This window comes from Cetorhinus maximus, chromosome 21 (assembly GCF_964194155.1).
Source record: "Cetorhinus maximus chromosome 21, sCetMax3.hap1.1, whole genome shotgun sequence".
In the NCBI taxonomy this organism is placed as follows: Eukaryota; Metazoa; Chordata; class Chondrichthyes; order Lamniformes; family Cetorhinidae; genus Cetorhinus; species Cetorhinus maximus.
Genome location: NC_135899.1, coordinates 78,998,712 through 79,024,007, shown reverse-complemented (window position 1 = coordinate 79,024,007; position 25,296 = coordinate 78,998,712). Strand labels below are relative to the sequence as shown.

Here is a 25,296-nt window from a genome sequence, read left to right as displayed (position 1 = left end):
CTCTCAGAATATCCCAGCATTAAACAGGGACTAGGGCAGTCCTGAAACAGGGAAAGAGATAGTGAGGGAGATGCCTACGTAGCCAAAGAGCCTGAAGGAAGGCAAGTTATTAAACCAGGAAAGACCCAAGGTTAAGGAATTACCTGAAGTATGACTGGCAGAAACCTTCTTTCCAAATTTAAATAGGGCCAAAGGGAGTCCCCAAACCGATGAGCAGATAGGAGGTGACATGCCTACCCCGGTTGAAACACTGCAAGGGAGTGAGGCCAGAGCTGCACCTCCATTTGAGGGCATTGGCGTTCCAGCAGACAGGGAACAAGTTCGGAGAGTGCCCACTCCCAATCCAAAGGCACTGGCTAAGAAGCCATTGGTTGGCCTAGCTAGCTGACAAATTTAAGTGGTCAACAGGAATGTTCCCAAATTGGCCCAGAAAGAGTGAGGATGATGCGTCACTTAGTTGAAAAGCCACAGGGAGGTACAGCGAGAGCTGACCATCCAGCATAGGGCAGTAGTGTTCCGAAAGACATGAAGTCTATCTGACCAGCAGAGAGATTCCAACCAGATTGGATCCCATGCCCACCCACCTTAGTGCAGAATCTCGAGGCAACCTGACAGGGCCACCCACTGCATTTAAAGTGATTTGTAACAACCCACCAGACTACAGCACTGTAGCCCTACCCAATATGGATGCAGGGGAGGCCCCTTACAGAAGACAGCCTTCCTATCATCCAGGCCCAGAAAGGCTGGCCCAAGTTCAGGAGCAGATTGCCCACCTGTTGCTGTACCAACCCATAATACCTAGCAACAGTAACTGGAACACCCCAGTGCTGCTAGCGCCTGAGCCGGACACCAAAGTCCCTTTAAAACACCCCAATCTCCTGACAATCAGCTCAACCACGGTCCCTGGGTTTGAACAGCTGAACCACAGGTTACCAAGGTGGGTGGAGAGGAGCTAAGCTGGACCAGAGCCACTCAGCCCTATGATCAAAGGACCTGGCACTCAGAGTGAGATACTCAGCATTCCCCTGCAGATAGCTGTGAGCAGCTGGATCATTACTCACCCATTGTGTGCTAACCACCACCCCACCTCCCCCTAGACCCTTTAGAGGACATTTAATCAGGAGTTGGACAGGCAGAGTTCTGAAACTAATGGCTTTGCTCATGCCTGATCCCCAACAGAAGAAAATTCAGAACTCCAACCCTGACATGACTTCCCATAAAGACAGATCAAAGACCATCAGACGTAGGAGCAGAAGTAGGATTTTCAGCCCATTGAATCTGCTCTGCCATTCAATGAGATCATGGCTGATCTGATAATCCTCAATTCCACTTTCCTGCCTTTTCCCCATAACCCTTAATTCTCTTATTGATTAAAAATCTGTCTATCTCAGCTTTGAATATACTTTATGACCCAGCCTCTACAGCCCTTTGCAGTAAAGAATTCCACAGATTGACTACCCTCTGAGAGAAGAAATTCTTCCTTATCTCTGTCTTAAATGGGCAACCCCTCACTCTGAGATTATGCCCTCTGGTCCTAGACTTTTCCACAAGGGGAAACAACCTCTCAGCATCTACCCTGTCAAGCCCCCTAAGAATCTTATGTTTTAGTAAGGTCACCTCTCATTCTTCTAAGCTCCAATGAGTACAGACGCAGCCTACTCAATCTCTCCTCATAAGAAAATCCTTCCATCTCCAGGATCAACCTAGGGAACCTTCTCTGGACGGCCTCCAATTCCAGTATATCTTTCTTTAGACAAGGGGACCAAAACTGTTCACAGTATTCTAGGTGTGGTCTAACTAGTGCCTTGTATAGTTTAAGCAAGACTTCCCTATTTTTATACTCCATTCCCTTAGAAATAAAGGCCATCTTTCCATTTGCCTTTCCTATTACCTGCTGAACTTGTATGTTAGTTTTTGGTGATTCGTGCACAAGGACCTCTAAATCTCTCTGTGCTGCCTGTGTTGTCTTTCTCCATTTAAATTATATTCAGTTCCTCTATTCTTCCTGCCAAAGTGCCTAACCTCACATTTTCCTGCATTCCAGATTATATTCCACCTGCCAAGTTTTTGCCCACTCACTTAACCTATCTATATTTGTGTCGTCCTCCCACCTATTTTTGTGTCATCCGCAAACTTGGCGATAGTACATTCACTTCCTTCATCCGAGTCGTTAATATATATTGTAAATAATTGTGGCCCCAGCACTGATCCCTGTGGCACTCCACTAGTTACAGGGATCCTGAAAATGCCCCCCTTATCCCAACTCTCTGTCTTCTATTAGTTAGCTAATTCTCTATCCATGTTAATATACTATCCCCAACACTATGGGCTCTCATTTTATGAAGTAGCCTTATGTGCCGGACCTTATTGAACGCTTTTTGGAAATCCAAATATATTACATCTACTTTATCTATCCTGCTTGTTACCTCCTCAAAGAATTCTAAATTTTTTATGGCATGATTTCCCCTTCATGAAACCATGCTGACTCTGCTTGATTTTATTGTGTATTTCCAAATGCTCTTATTATTACATATTACAAGATCCAAAAAAGCCAGATCCCTGGTTGGATCCATAACATATTGTTCTCGGAAACTGTCCCGAATATACTCTATGAATTCACGTGGCACTGGTAGTAATCTGGAGATTATGACTTCTGATGTCCTGCTTTTTAATGTCTTACTTAGCTCCCTAAAATCAACTTTCAGGACCTCTTATGTCATTGGTGCCAATGTGAACCATGATCTCTGGCTCTTCACCTTCCCCCTTAAGAATGTCCTGCAGCTGCTCTGTATTTCCTTGACCCTGGCACCAGGGACGCAACATACTATCCTGGAGTCACGTCTACGGCTGCAGAAACGCCTGTCTTTTCCCCTAACTATCGAATCCCCTACCACTATTCCTCTTATCTCCTCCTTCTTTCCCATCCATTCAGCTGAGCCACCTGTGATACCCTGTACTTGGCTCTTGCTGCACTTCCTTGAGGAACCATCGCCTTCACTGTCGTCCAAAATGGAAAACTGGTTCATGAGTGAGATAGACTCTGAGGATTTCAGCACCCTCTGTCTGGTCCTCCTAGACTTTCTGGTGATCACCCATTCCCTCTCTGCCTGTATGCTCCTAACCTGTGGTGTGACTACCCCGCTAAATGTACCATCCACATCATCCCTTCATTCCAGGATCAACCCAGTGAACCTTCTCTTAATTTCCTGCAATGAAAGTTTATTGCTCCTTAATAAAGAGATTAAAATTGTACTCAATACTCTAGGTGTGGTCTCAACAATACTCTGTGCAGTTGTAACAAGGCTTCCATACTTTTACACTCTATCCCCCTTACAATAAAGGCCAATGTTCAATTTGCTTTCTTAATTACTTGCTGTACCTGCATGCTAACTTTTCATGATTCATGTACAAGGACACCCAGATCCTTCTGCACCGCAGTATTCTGTAGTCCCTAGCCATTTAAATAATATTCAGCTCTTCTGTTCTTTCTACCAAAGTGGATAACCTCACATTTTCCCACATCATACTCCACCTGCCAAATTTTTGCCCACTCACTTAACCTATCTATAGCCTTTTGTTGACTCTCGATATCCTCACAACTTGCTTTCCTACTTATGTTTGTAGCATCAACAAATTTGGTTACAATACACTCAGTTGGTACTTCCAAGTCGTGAATATAGATTGTAAATAGTTGAGGCCCCAGCACTGATCCCTGTGGCACTCCACTAGTTACAGGGTGCCAACCTGAAAATACCAACATTTACTAGTCTCTCACCTTATACAAAATGTTCTGCCTTCCCATTCTTACCAAAGTGGATAATTTTGCATTTTCTCACATTGTATTCCACCTGCCACCTCTGTGCCTAATCACTCGTTGTACCTCTATATCCCTTTACTGCCTTTGTGTCTTCCTCACAGCTTACTTTTCCACCAACCTTTGCATCATCGGCAAACTTGGATACATCACACATGGTTGACTCATCTAAGTTATTGATACAGATTGTAAATAGCTGAGACCCAAGCACTGATCATTGCAGCTCTCCACTAGTTACATCCTGCCAATCTGAAAATTATGCATTTATTTCTGTTTACTGTCTGTAACCAATCCTCAATCCATGCTAATATATTACCCCTGATCCCATGAGTTCTATTCTTGTATAGCTATCTCGTGTTCTTCTTGAATATCTTTTGAAAATCCAGATATACTACTTCCAGTAGTTTCCCCCATATCTATTTTACTAGTCACACCTTCAAAAAGCTCTATTTGTCAAACACTATTTCCATTCCATAAAACCATTGTTAACTCTGTCTAATCATATTATGATTTTCTAAGTTCCCTGTTACCACATCCTGAATAATAAATTCTAGCATCATTCATATTGTTCTAACCCATTCAGATCAAGCTACTTGGTGTAATTTTGTGACTGGTGCAATAAATCAATGCTATTTGTCACTTATTTTTGAGCCCTACATGTTAGTAGGTGAGCAGAAATCTCCTGCACTAAGAATTACTTCTCAGAAGTGGATTTGCTTAATGTTATGTAAGAATGAATGGAAATCTCTATCTGACTTCAGAAACTTGATTTTTTTTTCTAGTTACTGAAAGCAAGCATGCAGATACAGCAAGCAGTTAGGAAGACAAATGGTGTTGGCCTTCATTGCAAGAGGATTTGAGTATAAGAGCAAGGATGTATTACTGCAGCTATACAGGGCTTGGTGAGACCACTCCTGGAGTATTGTGTGCAGTTTTCGTCTCCTTACCTAAGAATGGATATACTTGCCATAGAGGGAGTGCAGCAAAAGTTCACCAAACTGATTCCTGGGATGGCAGGATTGTCATATGAAGAGAGGTTGGGCTGGCTAGACCTGTATTCACTGGACTTTAGAAGAATGAGAGGAGATCTCATTGAAATGTATAAAATTCTGACAGGGATGGACAGACTGGATGCAGGGATGATGTTTCTGCTGGTGGCGGTGGGTGGCGGGGGGGTGGGGTGTGTGTCAAGAACAAGGGTCACAGTCTGAGGATACGGGATAGGCCATTCAGGACTGAGATGAGGAGAAATTTCTTCACTCAGAGGGTGGTGAACCTGTGGAATTCTCTACCACAGAATGCTGTGGAGGCCAAGCCACTGAATATATTTAAGAAGGAAATAGATTTCTAAACCCTAAGGATGTCAAGGGATATGGGGAGAGAATAGAAATATGGCATTGAGATAGAGGATCAGCCATGATCATATTGAATGGGGGAGCATGTTCAAAGGACTGAATGACCTACTTTGCTTCTATTTTCCAGGTTTCTGTGATGCCCAGATGTTTGGTGGCATGCAACTGCTGAGATTTTCCTGATCCCTTATCAGGAAGTTGCACTTGTGAATGGTAGATCCTTAACTTGAAAGGAACTGTGACACTCATGAGTGGGAAAAAATGCTTGGCACAGAGCTTGGAAGATATTTGTATTCATGAAAGTAAAAGCACCATACATTGTGGCTAGCATGAGTTTCCTGAAGAGTGCACACTGTAGCATCAATTATGAATAAGGTGATATAGATTTATATTATAATCAGTTTTTTTCCTTATCTCTGTGTATGTTTTTCTTTGAACTTAAAATTGCTTTACAATTTGCTGCTTCATGATGTTCTCTTTCTACAATTTTTGGTTCGAGATGAAATCAATGATGATCTAATTCCAGTTCAGCTGCATAGCAATCAGTACCTGTGGGTGGTGTGTTAATGCAGTTTTGGTTCTGTTCCCTACCCCCGACCCATAAACCACAGTTGGTAAATGTAACATGGGGTCATTAACTGAATTTGACATAAAATAACCCACGTTCATTAGAGAATGCTGTTTCACCTTATACAGTAACCAGGGAGTCTTACTATCAGTACTAATTTCCAAACAGGAAACTTAACGAGTATGACCAACATCCTTTTCCTGTGTTTTATTTTATTTTTCTCCTTTTTAGTTTGTGTTGAAACACTGAGTTCGAACAGTATCTGAATGTGACCCTATGAGAGATTTGACCTTATTTGCTTAACAATTTTACACGTACACAGCATCCTTATACAGTTGGAAATGTTAAAAGTACATTAGAGTTTAATGAACGTATGTCACATAAATGCTCATCAGGATTATGTCATCCATATAAAATAAGTCCTTTTACTTCAGGACAAGGGCAGTTCTTTATTTCCAATCTTTTTGGTTATATATATTGCAAATAAATATATTACTTCGGTCATCTCTGATGTTGCTTTCAATTGGCAGTGCCAGCTAGTGCCTTCCATACACAGTCAAGCATCCTTTATGTCACATTATGAGAGTTCAATTTAAATTCAGGAAATGCACTAGCTACCCACTTACTTTTGGTATAACCTTACCTTTTGAGTACCTGACATTTTGAATCTAGGCTTTATGGTGTAGTAGCAGTCCTTTCCTTGGGGGCTGGGCTGTAATCTATGCTAACTACACTAAACTGACTGCTAAACTATTGACAGTTGAACAGCTGCTGTCTGATACAAGCTGTAAGTACATGCAAGCTGCTTATTACCCTGAGCTCATCTAAGTGTTAGGAAGCTGTACTGGTATTTTATTTTTTATTATTATTCATTCATGGGATGTGGGCATCACTGGCTAGGCCAGCATTTATTGCCCATCCCTAATTGCCCTTGAGAAGGTGGTGGTGAGCTGCCTTCTTGAAGAGCTGCAGTACATGTGGTGTAGGTACACCAACAGTGTTGTTAGGGAGGGAGTTCCAGGATTTTGACTCAGCGACAGTGAAGGAATGGCGATGTATTTCCAAATCAGGATGGTGAGTGGCTAGGAGGGGAACTTCCAGATGATAGAATTCCCATGTATCTGGTGCTCTTGTCTTTCTGGATGGTAGCGGCCGTGGGTTTGGAAGGTGCTGTCTAAAGATCCTTGGTGAGTCCCTGCAGTGCATCTTGTAGATGGTACACACTGCTATCATTGTGCATTGGTGGTGGAGGGAGTGAATATTTGTGGATGGAGTGCTGATCAAGCGGGCTGCTTTGTTCTGGATGGTGCCAAGTGTCTTGAATGTCAGCCAGGCAAATGTAGAGTATTCCAGCACAATCCTGACTTGTGCCTTGTAGATGGTGGACAGGCTTTGGGGAGTCAGGCGAGTTACTCGCCACAGGATTCCGAGCCCCTGACCTGCTCTTGTGGCAACAGTATTCATATGGCTAATCCAGTTCAGTTTCTAGTTAATGTTAACCCCCAGGATGTTGATAGTGAGGGATATTGCTTGTAACATTGAACATATCTGGCAGGGCCAGATTGTGACATGCTGAAGCCCTAAGCTAGGTCAAGTTTAAGAGGCCCCATGCAATAAAAATAATACTTCATTGTTCTCACAGAAAGGACTCTGAAAATATAAATATGAAAGCTTTATATTTACATATGTACAAAGGTGAAGGCACAAAGAAAAAAATATAATCTAACTAAAACACATCTTACAAAATACCTGTTTGCATTATCTAACACTTTCAAATTAAAACATGTTTGTGATTCCTTAATTATTATATATGAAAACATTTTATCAACACCAACAGAAAAGCTGTTACACAAATCGGCAGCTTACTAAATGGAAGCAGTAATACATTGTGTTTATTCGCACATCACATGAAGTTAAAAATTTAAAACATTTTCTTTAGTAATTTTGAAGAACAAAGTCATCGATGATGTCCTCAAATGATAGGCTATGAAGTTTATCACTTTCGATACACATAATACTTAGGGCAGATAGCTTTCCTTACAGCATTGTTGTCCGCTGTTCATTCTTGATGTTTTTCGGTCGCGAAAATGATTGCTCCCCTGAGCAGTTTGTTACCATTAGACAAAAAAATAACTACAATGTTGTTTCTACATTAAGGAATGCCAACTGAAGTTTATCTTGGATGATGACTTGATACAGGTCCTCATAATTTTCCTTAATGTAAGCGTGGAAGTGTTTTAATTCCCCAACGAGGTTAACATCAGCATCTTCATGATAGGCTTTACACTTTCGCATAGCTGTTTTTGCCAATTGCTCTTTTCTTAAGTTAGTTTCAAGAAAATCTATCATTGAGATAAAGGATTTCACCTGAAATTTATCTCTTGGAGAAAGCATTTCATCAGCATTAGGCGCATTACCATCATTAGCTTTTTTTCCAATCCTTTTCCGTTTATTTATGCACTTGTGGTCTACATCAGGCAGGTTTTCTTTTGCTTTGAGTTCAATTTCTTCAAAACTATCATGGGTTTCTTTCAAAAAGTGAGAGAGTGATGTGTAAAGTTTTACACATATCCTAAGGGCTATCTGTGTATCCTGTAGGGCCTTACTGGTTTTGTGGAACTGATACAACACATGATTCTGAAGTTCTAACATGAATACAAACTCTAATTCCTCTATTTTCTACTGCAGAATACTAGCTTCTCTACTTGTATCACTTTTTTCACTGTCATCAGTATGAAGATGATAAAGAGCATCAATAATTGAACCATAACCATCAACTACAGCTGAAGTAGCCTTTGCATCTAGTGTCAGAGACATTTTGGTATGGTGGAATGAAGACCCAAAAATGATTTGAGCACTGCCCAGTGCCCAGCATTTTGTAGAGGCAGAAAAAAATGTGTATATTTGGTACACAGCAGCAAAACGATTTACTGCATCTAGGCAGCAATCTATTGCAGCAAGGCTAACGGCCTGTAACGCTGACAGAAATGCACTTTAGACAAATTCTTTGAACTTGGTCCTGAGAACTGAGCAGAATTCCTCAAGTAAGTTTTTACGAACTTGTCATTCTTACAAAGATACATTCCTTTTAAAGCTTCTAAATACATTGAACCACTGTATTTACACACAACACACATTCAATAATGTAGATATTTACCTTGTGTCAAAAAGAGAAGGAATGCTTGTACGACTCAGACAGAGGCACAACTGATGCTGCCATGCAACTGGAACCAGCAGGCTACTGGGTGTTATACATGTAATTTACATGTTAAAACTGCAACATGAGACACATTTAAGACCGAGACGATAATTCTATGGATAGCAACAGGGGTAGCTGATTGAGATCTTTCATTTTGACTGGCTTTGTTATTTTTCAATAGATTTTTATGAACTTTTGAGATGAATTATTGTTATATCTGCACAGATGTATAGCCATATCTATGCGTATTTTTGTCATATTAGAACAAAAGGTCCATATTTAGAGTCATTTACCTATATCTTCTTTATTTAACAGCTGATTATGATAATAGTGAGTCTGTTTTTTTCTTACTTAGAGGCCCCATATTTTATGAGGCCCTAAACTGTAGCATAAATAGTTTAAGCCTAAATCCGGCACTGTATCTGGGATTTCCTGTCACTGTAATCTGGCTCCGCCCACTTGTCTATCTCTGTTCTCATCCAGCAGGGAATCTTTCTGTGTACATCAGCTAGTCCTAGTAAACTCGGAGTCATTTTGCTTTTTTTGTTACCCTTTTGTTCTTTTGTTTCTCATGCGTGCTTTGACTTTTTCTTATTTATGCTTCTTCTTGCTATGTGTATAAATTTTAGCCATTTGAGAGTTCATTTTGTTTTTAAGAGTGACTAGGCATGTGTTGGTTAAAAATGTCATAGGTTATTGATTGAAGAACTATTAATGTTACTGGAGACATGTAACAAAATAAAATAGCCACTGTAAACCAACTTTAAGCATTTTGGTCCTGTGTGTTATGGAATAAGTAGTAGAGAGGATATGAGCAGTATTAATGAAGCTGTCAGCCCAGACCATTGAACAAATGTCCACGAATCACAAGTAATTTGGGCTTTATTATCACAAGATCAGTGCCAGGCTTGGATTGCAGGGTGTATTATCCCTGATTCCATATCCTTTTCCCTCCAGTACTTTGTGCCTCATCTTAGCATCAGGTTTGGGGGACAATTCATAAATAAGGAACAGACTGATTAGTTGCATAGGAATTTGGAAAAATTGAGTAATTGGGCTAACCAGTGAGAGATAACAATGTTATTACAGGTTATTGGTCCATCTTAATTTATCTATTCAGAAATATCCTGTAGTTTCCACCATTGTAGCATATAACTGTTAAATGATTTCTGGGTTCTTGCTTCCACTGCTTTATCTGGAAGTCATTTCCAAGTTTGATCAGGCAGTGTGAAGAGGAATATAATTCCTAAATTTATCTTTTGCTAGTTTGATCCTTTTTCTGCTCCTAAATAGAGATAGTTTAAGTAAATTATATTTGTATTTGGGAATGTTAGGAATAAGGTATATCTTTAAGTTTAAGTGTATTTGGGAATGTTAGGAATAAGGTATATCTTTAAGTTTAAGTTTTAGCTTTAAGTTTAATGGTATTTTTGTATTTGTGGGTTAAAAAGGTTCATTTTTGAGTGGAGACAGCAGGTCAATGGCTTTGTTCAATGGCCTGCATTCTAATGAGATTTTACAACACTTTGAAGGGAAGTTAAACAAGGTTTAAAAAAAAACTGTGCTGCTGCCTAGCAACAGGGACCCAGAGAGAGGGACCCACAAGAGACAGTGAAAACTAGAAAAGCAGTTTCGGTTCAGTTTGAGTTCAGCATAGCAGAGGGACAGATAGCAAGTCCCAAACCAACGTTGAAGCCAGCTGCCAGGGGAAGCTGGACACAGGAGAAGGAACTGTAGAAGCAGATTCCAGAAACTAAAGAAAGTTCCCAAATCTAGTGGAGTGGAACAGGGAAGATTCAAGAGGATGGTCTAGTCAAAGGACAAGGACAGGAATCTGGAAAGGTCCTGTTCTGTGGAAGTGAAAGTAAGAAGCAGAGAGGAAGGCTTCAAGCTTAGAGCAGAAACTGCAGGGCGCAGATTTAAAGCAATTTAGGTGTGCAAGAAGCCAGAAGATCCAAAGGGACAGGCGAAGGTCTGTAACTTTTTACTATAGGCATGTGAAGCAGTAGTATTCTGTTGGCACGGTTGAGTCAGTGAGAGAGAATGCGTGGAAGAAAGCTTTAATGCATGTGGCGATCCAGGGGAGAGGAACATTGGAAGGAGAGTTTGAAACCTTGGAGGCGGACCTTTGTGTAATGTATCTGAGAGAAAGCGTCGTTTGGGAGAAGATTCCAAAGCGAGTTCTTGGAGAGTGGAGATTGGAAACCCTCATTTGAAAGGAGGAGTTCAGTAAGACTGGTTGGCTTACGGTGTGACAAGCATCTGGGGGGAGTTGAGGAAAGATCCATAGCATCTGTTTGAGGTGGCATCTGTCACTTGGTTTCAGAGTGTGGTGTGTCTGACCACAGGTGGCCTATTTGTTTACACAGACTGTGCACTTACTGTGAACATTAGAGTATAAGATAGCTTGTATTATCCTTACGAATCTGTATATATCTGTGAAGGTACAGTTGTGGGTCAAGGAGTATTGTAATATAGTTCATTTTTTATTGTTTAATAAATGTTTTATTCTTTTGTTAAAAGTTCATCAGTTGACTCCTGTGATGCTGTTCAGTAGCCACTCTCCACGTATCTAAACAAAAAATAAAAGCTAGGATCCATCAAGTTGAGTTCCACCCTGAGATCTGGCTTTTCCAGTAGTAACATCAGCTGGGATCATAACAGAACTGCCTTAAATGTGTCCTCAAAATGGAGCCAATCATGTCTCCAAATGCTGGGAACATCGAAACATGAAGAGTCATTTGGTTCAAAACGTTAACTCTGTTTCTCTCTCCACAGGTGCTACCAGACCTGCTGAGTTTTTCCAGCACTTTTGGTTTTTATAACATTGAAACATGTGTAGTCCATTCAGCCCCTCAAGCAACTTGAGCAAATGAGCAACTTGAAACGTTGGTGCTGGTGCTTCACTGAGTTGGAGTTAATGGGTACCAACAGGGCTTTGGGAGCTGATTGACACCAGAGGCACAAGCTCTTCTAAAACTTGTCATTCACATGCTCAGTAGAATTGAGGGGGTTTCTTTGAAAATTGAGGATATACAAGATAATGTTTTTGATACTGAATTCCTCAGTTCAAGTCCCTTTAGTGACTCATGTAATAGTCTTTGTTGTAGAAGATGTGGGAGTTCTTGCCTTATGTGAAAGGGTACTCTGTAAAATCATAAAGCACACCTTCAATAGAGAGAAAGGGAAAGAGAGGTTACAAAAGTTAAAATTGCCTGGATATATTTTTGATAGGGGCTACTTTTCCACTTTTATTTCACTTTCGATTTCTTAGTCAATTTAGGATCCTACCTGTTTAACCTGGGCTTGCTAGGCCTAGATACATCTTTATCTTGTAAGTTCAGAAGTATTATTTTAAAGATTTGACCGATATTGAAGTGCTAATATTACAAAGAAATGCAAAATCTCAAAGCTGGGGAATAGAAACAAAAAAATGGGTGTACAGAATAATTAGGGGAAGGTTACGTGAAACAATGAGTTATATAGCAATCTTTGACCATGAATAAAAGCTTTCCTAATTCAGCAATTTTGACATCTGTCAAACAGTAATATGAGAATAGGATGAGGCCAATCTCTCAAAATATTTTTCAGAAAATTAGCATTTTGGCTTTTGTTAAGAATATGTTTTTCTGGGTACATTAGCCCCAACAGGTCAGGCACTTCACACAACACACCTGGAAACAACCAAACTTTGAGGTAGAAATTGCCCTGTTTTCTCTGGAATTTGCAGCCCTTTTTGTCCAGCTTCCATTCCACTGGATGGGTTTTGTTTTAATCTTATTTGTTCCAGATTCCGATCTTGCTGCTGATATTTGCCTTGCTTCTTAATCCTGTTTGACTTGGGGGGCAAGGTGTTGCTGTGGGAGGGATGGAAGGTGGTTGTTCCAGATTCCGATCTTGCTGCTGATATTTGACTTGCTTCTTAATCCTGTTTGACTTGGGGGCAAGGTGTTGCTGTGGGAGGGATGGAAGGTGGTTGTGTCCTTCCACTGGTAGTGGGGGTGGGGGGCAGGGAGGGGGAATACCATCTTTTTATGTAGAGAGAATACCTCCAATTTTTGATTTATTCATGTGTTTTCATGTAACAATGCATGGTGTGGTGGGATAATATTGATTTTTTTTTCTTCTACTAGCCCTGCTTGGGGACACAATGGCCTTCAGAAATATGTGTGACAGAAAAAGTGTTTGAGAAATTCTTCCAACACTTGATAATGGGAAGGTAGAAATTTGCAGGAAGTGCATTGGACAGACGTTGCTGTAAACCTTCCACTTGGATGGACATGGTTAAATGTTTTGGAAAATTCAAAGCTGCTTTTGGTACTTCTCCAATATTGAACATAAACGGTAGTTCCATTATTCCATTCTAATATACAGGCTGTCAGTATCTCCATTCTGAACATAGCACCAAAAATATGTCCATGTAAATCAGGAAGTTCGGGTTTTAAGTTTAAGATTTTATTTAAAAGTAGATGAATAGATCACCATTTTTATTAAAAAAGAAAACACCCCTTATTCCTCTTTTCCAAAGGTTGAGGTATTTGTGCAAAGCTGGGGTATGATTCCATAGGCACTAGGAGCTCTCCAGTATCTTGTCCAATTAATTTTCAAGTGTTATCCCAGATAATGACTGTTGTGGGCTATTGAATTATGTGTGTTATCATAGTCAGTCCTGCCATAAATTGATGTCCACTTCCTAATTGTAAGGTCTCCCTATTCCTGCAGTTGAGATTTGCTTAGATGAATAAGCAAACTTATGATTTTTTTTTGGGACTCTAGGCTGTGTTGGAATCATGTCTCTCAAGACTGACTTTTTCCTTTACAAAATGGAAGGACAATGCATGATCTGGACATTTGGATATTAACCTAGGATCCTTTTTTAAAAAGGTTATAAGTTCACCTTGGAACTGTCAGCAAGCAGGCCTCTTCCAAGAAATCACCTGACCTTTATTGTACTTGAGGAAGATCTGGTTGTTCATTTTAAACTGCAGTCATTTTAATTGATGGAAAAAAAACTGAAAAGGAAGGCAGTTTTGTTGGAGAATAAGCTGAGGTAAGAAGGCTCCCTCTCTTTACCTTGCCTGAAATTGTGTGTGACTATCAACCTTGTATTATAGCCAGAGAACCCTCATCTGAGTGTAACCAATCTGCATTTGGACCTGCAAAACTGGACAGTTGGTGGGAACTTCCAGGTAGCTACTGGGACCAGCGGCCCATCTGCACACGAGAGAACTCTAGGCTGACAGCGTCGAAACCCTGTGGACTTTAATTATATTTTATAACGTCTATCCTCCAAAAACCCATATCTGCAGAGAGACTCTGCCTTTGTCTGTGTGTGTGTGCTGCAGGAATTCTTTAGGAAGAGATAGATAGTTATACTTTCCAGTTACAATTGCGTGTTAACCAGTACTTGCAGCTTGTTAAAAGAAGTTTTATTTTAAAAATAAATTAATCATTCTGAGTCTTTGAAAGAAGCCTGGTCAGAGTCTCTTTTCTTCTGGGTAGTAGAGATATAGGTACACAATTGGCTATTTCAGTGGGAATATTAAACATTTAAGTTAATGGTATGGCCTGAGGAGAAGTGGGGCTAGATAATTCGCACGCCTCTTCCCATCCCAGTCGTAACAGCTGTATCAAAGCGTGTTGTAAGTTGTCTAATTCTTACTCTGCACAGTGAACTTAAAGAATTTTGATTTAATCACAGTGACTGTAAAATTATGTTCAAAGTATCTAGATTTCCTCAGGATACAATTAAACAACAAGTGTTTTTGCAACTGTTAGCAGGGGAACAGAACTTCCTCATTAGCTCAGCTGGTCAGGATAGTGAATAGATTCCTGGCCTTTTGCTGAGATAGTTGATTTCACTGGGAGACCAGAAAGAAAAAAATGAATACTCAATCTTTCAAGTCATTTTGGATGTCTCAAATTGCTTTCCAGCCTATGAAGTACTTTTTGAAGTGTAGCCACTGTTTTGTAATGCAGGAAACAGAAGGATTGTTACAGTTTGCCTCACTGTCTTTGCATTGAAGAGGAGTAAATTGCAAAGATTTCTACTTCTGATCACTATCAGAATTGTGAATACGTATGAATGTATGATGAGGACAGGATCAAACTATGTTTGCTGTCCTAATGGAATAACCTGTTTATTTTGACTGTCTTGTACTTGTGAAAAACCATCACTTGGTGAGGTACTGGAGTGAATCGTGAATCAGAGCCTTTAACTAGGCAGACAAAGGGTGGGGGGGTGTGGTGAGGGGAGATTTGATTAAACAGTTTCTTGGAATTAATGCTTTTGTGAAACCAGAGGAACATAATACAATGGTTTTGCAAATTCTTTAAAACCAGCAGGAATTCTTGTTTTTTTTCTGAATGCTACTCGAAATGAATTGAACAGGGGAAGAAATTGCTGATATGTTTGTGTTTCTTGCCAGATACTTTTGTCATGTTAAAAAGCAATCACCACCCCAGAAGTGAACCTTTGTTCCCTTCGAACTGGAGTGTGACTTGATGTATGTACATTTAATTTCTGCACAGATGTCCTTGATTGTTCGCTATTACTTTGGTGAAGAATTATTGAACCCTGAAAAATGTAAATAGTATTTCCCCTGTTTCTCCATGTCTTTGGCAGATGATTTTTTTGTTTATTCTTTCATGGGATGTGGGTGTCGCTGGCTGGGCCAGCATTTATTGCCCATCCCTAATTGCCCTTGAGAGGATGGTGGTGAGTTGCCTTCCTGAACCACTGCAACCCCTGTGGTGTAGGCACACCCACAGTGCTGTTAGGGAGGGAGTTCCAGGATTTTGACCCAGTGACAGTGAAGAAACAGCAATATAGTTCCAAGTCAGGATGGGTGTATGCTTGGAGGGGAACTTGCAGGTTCTGGTGTTTCCTGCATTTGTTGTTCATGTCCTTCTAAGTGGTAGAGGTTCAAAGATTCTGTTGAAGGAGCCTTGGTGAGTTGCTGCTGTGCGTGAGAGGCCACATTTCATTTTTTTCCTCACTCATGGGGCTGGTGACCATATTTTGGAAAGATAAGGCATTTGAAATTTATCTGGCTATTAATCAAAACAACAAAAACTTGAAATGAGAAGACTAATTTGTTAGCTTACTTTCTCATCACAATATTGAACACTGATTTAGGGAGATATCTGGCATTGTAGCTGCTACAGTTACACCAAGGTAGTAGATTATTCCTAAATGACCTGCTGAAACAATTGCCCAATACACATTTGATTACTTATACAGAAAATCATAGAGGACACTATCAACTTCTTGCCCATTCCCTTCCCACCCAGCAGGCAGCCTCTCCTTTGCAAACTCTATTCTCCCACCTCCCGTCAGAGGGCAGCCTCTCTTTCCCCTCCTACAGACTCGCCACTGCTGCTGTTGCTCTGGTGTTCAGGCCTCAGGCTGAAAAAAACAGAGCTCAGTTTCAAAAAATCAGACTTACTTTTGGCTAGTTTCTATCTCTGGGCAAACTGTTCAAAAACCAATGCATTTAACCCAAAACTGTTCAAAAACCAGTGTATTTAACCCAAAACTGGATTGGGTCAATGTGCTTCACCTATCTGAGGGAGGGTCTGTTTCTGAAATGTGATTTTGGGACACTGCTGAGCTAAATGTTGCCATTTTTGGCTGCAAAGCTTTTACTTCTGAAATGCGGCTTAAATGAGTAAGAAATTGTGAATCAGCTCAGGCATCCGGCTGAGCGCCGTCACTCACCTTCCCATTGCTCCCTGCTCTTCAGTTCCTTCTGTCTCTGGGTCAAAATTCTGGAACTCCCTTCGTAACAGCGCTGTGGGTGTACCCTACACCACATGCCCTGCAGTGGTTCAACTAGGTGGCTCACCACCACTTCCTCAAGAGCAATTAGGGACATGCAATAAAGGTTAGCCAATGGCACCCAAACCCCATGAATAGAATAAATAAAAAGACTGTTGCTCTCCCACATTTGCTGCTGATAGGCTCACGAGTGGGGAGAGAAACAGCCTGTGATTGGAGGAGCAGCTCCTTCCACTTACCTGTATTTTGAATGCCATCCGCGGGCTGGATAGAAACCCTTGGCAGGCCGGACTCTGCAAAGGCTGTATGTTGGACAAGCCTGTTGTAGATGGTACACACTGCTGTCACTGCACGTTGGTAGTGGAGAGAGTGAATGTTTAAGGTGGCGGTTTGGGTGCCAATCAAGCAGGCTGCTTTATCCTGGATGGTGCCAAGCTTCTTGAATGTTGTTGGAGCTGCACTCATCCAGGCAAGTAGAGAGTATTCGATCACACTCCTGACTTGTGTCTTGTAGATGGTGGACAGGCTTTGGGGAGTCAGATGTGAATTACTCGCCGTAGGATTCCTAGCCTCTGACTTGCTCGTGTATTCACAGTATTTATATGGCTGGTCCAGTTCAGTTTCTGGTCATTGGTAACCCCAGGATGTTGATTGTGGGGGATTCAGCAATGGTAATGCCATTGAATGTCAAGGGGAGATGATTAGATTCTCTCTTGTTGGAGATGGTCATTGCCTGGCAATTGTGTGGCATGAATGTTACTTGGGCTGAATGTTGTCCAGGTTTTGCTGCATATGGACACGGGCTGCTTCAGTATCTGAGGAGTCGTGAATGCTGCTGAACATCATGCAATCATTAGTGAACATCCCCACATCTGGCCTTATGATAGAGGGAATGTCATTGATGAAGCAGTTGAAGATTGTTGGGCCTAGGACACTACCCTGAGGAGCTCCTGCAGTGATGCCTGGGGAGTTGAGATGATTGACCTCCAACAACCATAACCATCGTCCTTTGTGTTAGGTACTCCAACCAGTGGAGTGTTTTCCCCTGATTCCCATTGACTTCAGTTTTGCTAAGGCTCTTTGATGTCACACTCAGTCAAATGCTACCTTGATGTAAAGGGTCTTGTCTTTGGGAGACTGGGAAAGCCCCTGTGAAAACCATGCTACCTGGTAATGCAGTGTTGCCCAGGACTCGAATAGAAACCCTTGTTACTATCAGTTGCTCACTAGAATTGACATGCATTCTCTCATGTTTTCTAACCTTTGGATAGGAGGAGATTAAAAACTCACTTTTATTTGTTCATGGGATGTGAGTATTGATTGAAAGGCTTGTATTTATTGCCCATTCCTAATTGCCCTTCAGAAGATGGTGGTAAAAGCCACTGGATTGAGGGCCTTCTTTCAAACCTGTCTTAAGCCTTTCCCTCATTGACAGGACAAAGCCATGCTACAAAAGCCTTGCTGGAAAGAAGTAATTTATGTTTGTATACTAGTATTAAAAACTGCCTTTCTTTACCTCAGGATGTGCAAAGTACTTTACAGCCAATGAAGTACTTTTGAAGTATAGTCATTGTTGCATTTTAAAAAATGTGGCAGTTAACTTTTGCACTGCAAAGTCCCACAAACAACAACAAGGTTATGACCAGATCATCAGTTTTAGTGATATTGCTTAAGGGATAAATATTGGCCAGAACACCAGTGAGCATGCCCCTGTTGCTCTTCAAAATAGTGTCATGTGATCTTTTGCCTCTACCTGATAGGCAGGCGCAAACGACACCTCCGACAGTGACTCCCTATGTACTGCTTTTGAGCATTGGCCTAGATTTTGTGCTTAAGTCTTTATGGCAGTTTCTGCTGGTGGGATCTTGTGACATTATCATTACAACTAATTTACCTCTGTCCCTGGCACCCATGTGAACATATTTAAGTGATTTTGTCAACTGTGTGAAGTTGGCATGTAACCCTTATTAATTGCTGAGGGCAGTGATAATTTCTTCTTGAGTGAAATTATGTATAACAGATGGCAATGAACATCATCTCAAACATGGAGAAAGCAAGTCAGTTGAGAGATAACCTGTCAGGATATAGTAATCAAATTTACAATTACCAGTCACATCTTATGTTCACTTCAACGGCACCTCGAAACCCAATGACCTTGAACACCAAGAAGGACAACAAGAGCAACAGTATTGTGGGACCATCATAGCCTTTGAATTCCACCCCCAAGCTGCATGCCATCCTGACTTAGACATAACTTGCGTCCCTTCCATCATCCAAGTTGAAGAAGGCACAGCCTCACTTCAGGATGATTAGCCAATAATTGTGGCCTGGCAGCATCATCCATTTCCCAAACAAAAAGCAATTTAAATTAGCTACTAAAAATATAGGTTTTTCTATGATTTAAAATGCAATGATCTCTATATCTGTCACATGTAATTTATCCATCTGTAGGCTGATAATGTAAGCTGCAAATCAGAAATTTCTTTCAGAAAATATTATTGGACACAGAATATGAGTAGTTTGAGACATGAGCGGAGTAAATGTAGCATCTTTGGAAAGAGCAACTGAGTTTGGTCTATCACATCTAAAATTCCTATGCTCTTTGAGTCAGGGATTCAATCTCTAATTCAAACTGATATTTCAACAAACAGCACCAAAAACAGTTAATTGACATTCAGCTTGTTGCTTTTTAGTCATTTGGTTGTACAGAACATGAGTATTGCTGAGAAAAGACATTTTGTCAAAGCTTTTCGTCTTGCACTGATTAGGACAATTTGCAAGAATACTAACGTCATGACAAGCAACAACTTTATACTGTATGAGAAGAGACTGCTGATTGGTTGGCAAGTGGACTCTGATTGGTAGAGGTGTTGCTATAGAGAATGAACCAGTTAATGGTGACTGACAGTAAACTGCCAAGCATTGTTTGAAATTTAAATCAGGCAGCTTGACTCTGGTCTTTCCCTGAGGAAAGAGCTAGCGTTTGACTATCACTTTTGTTTTTTAGCTAAAATGGGCGCAATGCGTGTACATGTTCTTTCTGTCTGCAAAGTACAGGGCCTTATGTATTAACATTTGTAGCTTCCAGTACATGCAAATGCAACACACTGAGAGCCCAACTGACAATCTTAAATTGGTTGTCAGTGTAATTTTTAGCAACTTATTGTCCAATCATGGAATCTTATCTAATGTGGGACACTGTGATTTGAGGTTTGCAAGCATGGGCTGGTTGGTTTTGGTCTGTACCTTGCCCGTTGTGCGAACAGCGGTAGGGACATGCTGTTGATATGATCCACCAATATTTGGAGCGTATGGTCTACATACCTTGCATCACACTGACACTGAAGTTCATATACCACATTACTCATTTGTGTGATAGGCAAAACATCTTTTTAAGCTTGATGGAAGCTCTCTTGTCCATGTTCAAACATGGACAAAAGAGCTGAACTCCCAAGGTGAGGTGAGAGTGACTGCCCTTGACATCAAGGCTGCATTTGACTGAGTGTGGCATCAGGTGGAGCCCCAGCAAAACTGAAGTCAATGGGAATCGAGGGAGGGGGGGAAACTCTCCGCTGGTTGGAGTCTTACCTAGCACAAGGGAAGATGGTTGTGGTTGTTGGAGGTCAGTCACCTCAACTCCAGGGCGCTACTGCAGGAGTTCCTCAGGCTAGTGTCCTCGGACCAGCCATCTTCAGCCACTTCATCAATGACCTTCCTTCCATCATAAGGTCAGAAATGGGGATGTTCGCTGATGATTACACAATGCTCACCACCATTCGTGACTCCTTAGATACTGAAGCAGTCCATGTCCAAATGCAGCAAGACCTGGACAATGTCCAGGCTTGGGCTGACAAGTGGCAAGTAACATTCATGGTATAAAGTGTCAGGCAATGACCATCTCCAACAAGAGAGAATCCAACCATTGACACTGATGTTCAATGGCATTACCATCACTGAGTCCCCCACTATCAACATCCTGGGGGTTACCATTGACCAGAAACTGAACTGGATTAGCCATATAAATACTGTGGCTACAAGAGCAGGTCAGAGGCTAGGAATCCTGCGGCGAGTAACTCACCTCCTGACTCCCCAAAGCCTGTCCACCATCCTACAAGGCTCAAGTCAGGAGTGGAATACTCCCCACTTACCTGGATGAGTGCAGCTACAGCAACGCTCAAGAAGCTTGACACCATCCAGGACAAAGCAGCCCGCATGATTAGCACCACATCCACAAACATTCACTCCCTCTATCACCAATGTGCAGTCGCAGCAGTGTGTATCATCTACAAGATGCGCTGCGGGAATTTACCAAGGCTCCTTCGACAGCACCTTCCAAACCCACAACCACTACCATCTAGAAGGACAAGGGCAGCAGATAAATGGGAACACCACCAGCTGGAAGTTCCCCTCCAAGTCACTCACCATCCTTCCTGACTTGTAATTATATCGCTGTTCCTTCACTGTCGCTGGGTCAAAATCCTGGAATTCCCTTCCTAACAGCACGGGTGTACCTACACCACATGGACTGCAGCGGTTCAAGAAGGCAGCTCACCACCAACTCGTCAAGGGCAACTAGGGATGGGCAATAAATGCTGGCCCAGCCAGCGAAACCCACATCCCATGAATGAATTTAAAAAAAAATCCTGTTGGTGGTGAATACAGTTCGTGTTGCTACTGCATAGTAGCATCGTGAAACAGCTAGCTTCACCCTGTCTGGCGCATTGACCTCTACCTCGCAGAGGCTGAGCGTCAACTCGCAGACACTTCCTCCTGCCTCCCCCTGGACCATGACCCCACCACTGAACATCAAGCCATTGTTTCCAGCACTGTTACTGACCTCATCTCCTCTGGAGATCTTCCTTCCACAGCTTCCAACCTCATAGTCTCCCAACCTCGGACGGCCGGCTTCTACCTCCTACCCAAAATCCATAAACAGGACTGTCCCGGCAGACCGATCATGTCAGCCTGTTCCTGCCCCATGGAACTCATTTCTTTCTATCTTGACTCCATTCTCTCTCCCCTTGTCCAGTCCCTTCCCACCTACATCCGTGATTCCTCTGACATCCTACATCATATCAACAAGTTCCAGTTCCCTGGCCCCAACCGCCTCCTCTTCACCATGGACGTCCAATCCCTCTACACCTCCATCCCCCACCGGGATGGTCTGATCGCTCTCCGTTTCTTCCTCGAACAGAGGCCCGAACAATCCCCATCCACCACTACTCTCCTCCGTCTGGCTGAACTTGTTCTCACATTGAACAATTTCTCCTTAAACTCGTCTCACTTCCTTCAAATAAAAGGTGTGGCTATGGGTATCCGCATGGGCCCCAGTTATGCCTGTCTCTTTATGGGGTATGTGGAACATTCCTTGTTCCTGTCCTACTCCGGCCCCCTCCCACAACTCTTTCTTCAGTGCCGCTTCATGCTCTTGTCTAGACCTGGAAAAATTTATTAATTTTGCTTCCAATTTCCACCCCTCCATCATTTTCACATGGTCCATCTCATTCTCTCAGTTTCTTCACCTCCGTCACATCTGTTCTGATGATGCCACTTTCAAAAACAGTTCCTCTGACGTGTCTTCCTTCTTCCTTAACTGAGGTTTTCCACCCACGGTGGTTGACAGGGCCCTCAACCGTGTCCGGCCCATCTCCTGCACATCCGCCCTCACACCTTCCTCTCCCTCCCAGAACCATGATAGGGTCCCCCTTGTTCTCACTTATCACCCCACCAGCCTCCACATTCAAAGGATCATCCTCCGCCATTTCCGCCAACTCCAGCATGATGCCACCACCAAACACATCTTCCCTTAACCCCACCCCCCTGGCGGCATTCCGCAGGGATCGTTCCCTCCGGGACACCCTGGTCCACTCTTCCGTCACCCCCTACACCTCAACTCCTTCCCACGGCACCTTCCCATGCAACTGCAGAAGCTGCAACACCTGCCCCTTTACTTCCCCTCTCCTCACCATCCAAGGGCCCAAACACTCCTTTCAAGTGAAGCAGCATTTCACTTGCACTTCCCTCAATTTAGTCTGCTGCATTCGCTGCTCCCAATGGGGTTTCCTCTACATTGGAGAGACCAAACGCACCTGGATGACCGCTTTGCAGAACACCTTCAGTCTGTCTGCAAGCATGACACCGACCTCCCTGATGCTTGCCATTTCAACACTCCACCCTGCTCTCATGCCCACATGTCCGTCCTTGGCCTGCTGCATTGTTCCAGTGAAGATCAATACAAACTGGAGGAACAGCACCTCATCTTCCGACTAGGCACTTTACAGCCTTCCGGACTGAATATTGAGTTCAACAATTTTAGATCATGAGCTCTCTCCTCCATCCCCACCCCCTTTCCGATCCCCCCTTTTCCCAATAATTTATATAGATTTTTCTTTTCCCACCTATTTCCATTATTTTAAAATGTATTTCCATCCATTGTTTTATCTCTGCCTTTTAGCCTATTTCGATCCCTTCCCCCCACCCCACCCCCACTAGGGCTATCTGTACCTTTATTATCACATTCCTTAGATAATATCACCAGCTTCAACACCTCTTTGTCCTTTTGTTCATGACATCTTTTGGTTATCTCCACCTATCACTGGCCCTCTATCCAGCTCTACTTGTCCCACCCCACCCTTAAACCAGCTTATATTTCACCTCTAATATAAAAACAAAAAACTACTGCGGATGCTGGAAATCCAAAACAAAAACAGAATTACCTGGAAAAACTCAGCAGGTCTGGCAGCATTGGTGGAGAAGAAAAGAGTTGACGTTTCGAGTCCTCACGACCCTGCCAGACCTGCTGAGTTTTTCCAGGTAATTCTATATTTCATCTCTTTTCTATTTTTCCTTAGTTCTGTTGAAGAGTCATACGGACTCAAAACGTTAACTGTGTTCCTCTCCGCAGATGCTGTCAGACCTGCTGAGTTTTTCCAAGTATTTTTGTTTTTGTTTTGGATTTCCAGCATCCGCAGTTTTTTGCTTTTAGATAGCTTCACCCGTTGCTCAAATTTTTGAGATACCTTGCCCTTCCAAGGTGATCTTTTCCTTCCTTTGCTGATTTCAGTTAGGTCACAGTGAAAATTAGAAGGGATGTTCTTCACCCCTGCCTCCCCCGCACACCTCCAACCAACGCACATTGTTAGCAGCCAGATAATGACATTTGGAACAGATCTTTCATTCATTATCTCAAGTAGAGGAGATAATTGAGTCTTTATGGTGAGATTAGACAAATTCCCAAATGTACTTTGTGTGACATCATTGACAATGGTTTACTTACTCTGTAAGGGGACACCGGTGAGGTGGAGGGTCACTTTCAAGGAGACTTTTTGTGAGGTGAAAACTGCCTCTTAGCTGTTAACAGTTGGGATTTTGACTCATTGCATAGTCAGCTGTACATAACTAACTTTAGAAGCAGAAAAGCCTCTACTCCAAGATTATGAATGTTTTATTTGCTTACCAAATAAAGAAAGAGATAATGGAATTGAAAAATAAAGGTGTCAAGTAAAAAGACAATAACTGCAAAGCTCACTGAGTTTTGCTTCTCAGAGATGGGTGGGGGAAGGTTAGATGCGATTATTGAAACATAGTACAAGTATTACGTTTCAAGAATCTTCACAGTAGTAATACTTGGTGACTTGGTAGTTTACTGAAAATGGCTGTACAGCATTGATTCTTGCATTGTTGCAGCTTCCTGTTATGCCATGAACTAATAAAAAAAATTTAGCCAGTAGAAGTCAAGGCTCCTGAATGCAATGGTGCATTTTACTATACAATATATATATTTATACTGTATTCTGCAAGTCCTGGGAGACAGTTTGAAACTTTTGCCGGAAATATACAAATTAAAAATTATTTGCAAGCCAAAAAAATTCTTTCTCCCAGTGTCCCTTCATTAAAATAGCGACACATTTTATTGATGAGCAGCAGGAGCCAGATAATTTCAGGTGTCCTAGAAAGGGCTTAATTAATTGGATAGAAGTTTTTGATTGCTGAAGGGTAAAAGCACAGCTTTTGAAGGCTGAGCTGGTTTAGTCAAAATCAGACCTCATTTCAATGAAGGAACGAGCACTTAATATCTGATTTAGATGTTGCACATTGAGTGACCATTGTGGTTTTTAACAAGGAAATTGCACAAGACACTGAATAAAAACTGAAGTCTAGCTTGTGTAATGTTACTGTAACTACATTGCGGACATGGCTGGTTGTCACTAGCTGCTACAGTATGCTGAAGACACTGTTTGGCAGTAAAACCAGGCTGCAAGAGGCAAGTTGTTAATTTTTGATTCTGTTAAGAATTCAACCTTTATCTTATACCTAGAGTGGTTCTAACCATTTTTGGCTGTTGTAGTAGCTTTTTTCTCACTTCTGTGAAGACAAGTTCCATCTGTGACAGGAGGAGTTTGCCACTTGCTCAGAGGTGACTTTATAGAATTTTATTTTTCTCTCTCTCTCATGGAATGGAACTGTGTGAGATTGGAGATTCTACGAGGTTAGCTTTAATGCTTGACAGCCTTTCAGTTAAGGTCCTCCAGTCTGGCCCAAATTCCCCAAGCCTCTGCTTCACCTTGTGTTCTAAGAGGCATT

General features: G+C 41.9%; 1 protein-coding gene across 4 annotated transcripts in view; it reads left to right on the top strand.

Annotated features, from left to right (window-relative positions):
* Window positions 1-25,296, top strand: part of LOC144696034 (ribosomal protein S6 kinase alpha-1-like) — a 248,604-nt gene that overhangs the window by 132,769 nt on the left and 90,539 nt on the right. Inside the window, exon 1 of one of the 4 annotated variants that reach the window (XM_078567220.1) lies at window positions 24,883-24,976. The exons of the other annotated variants lie outside the window; for them this stretch is intronic. Within the exon in view, the coding sequence (XP_078423346.1) occupies window positions 24,935-24,976 (42 nt within the window). The 5' untranslated portion in view covers window positions 24,883-24,934. Of the gene's footprint in view, window positions 1-24,882; window positions 24,977-25,296 lie in introns of those variants that run through there. 4 annotated transcript variants of the gene reach the window in all.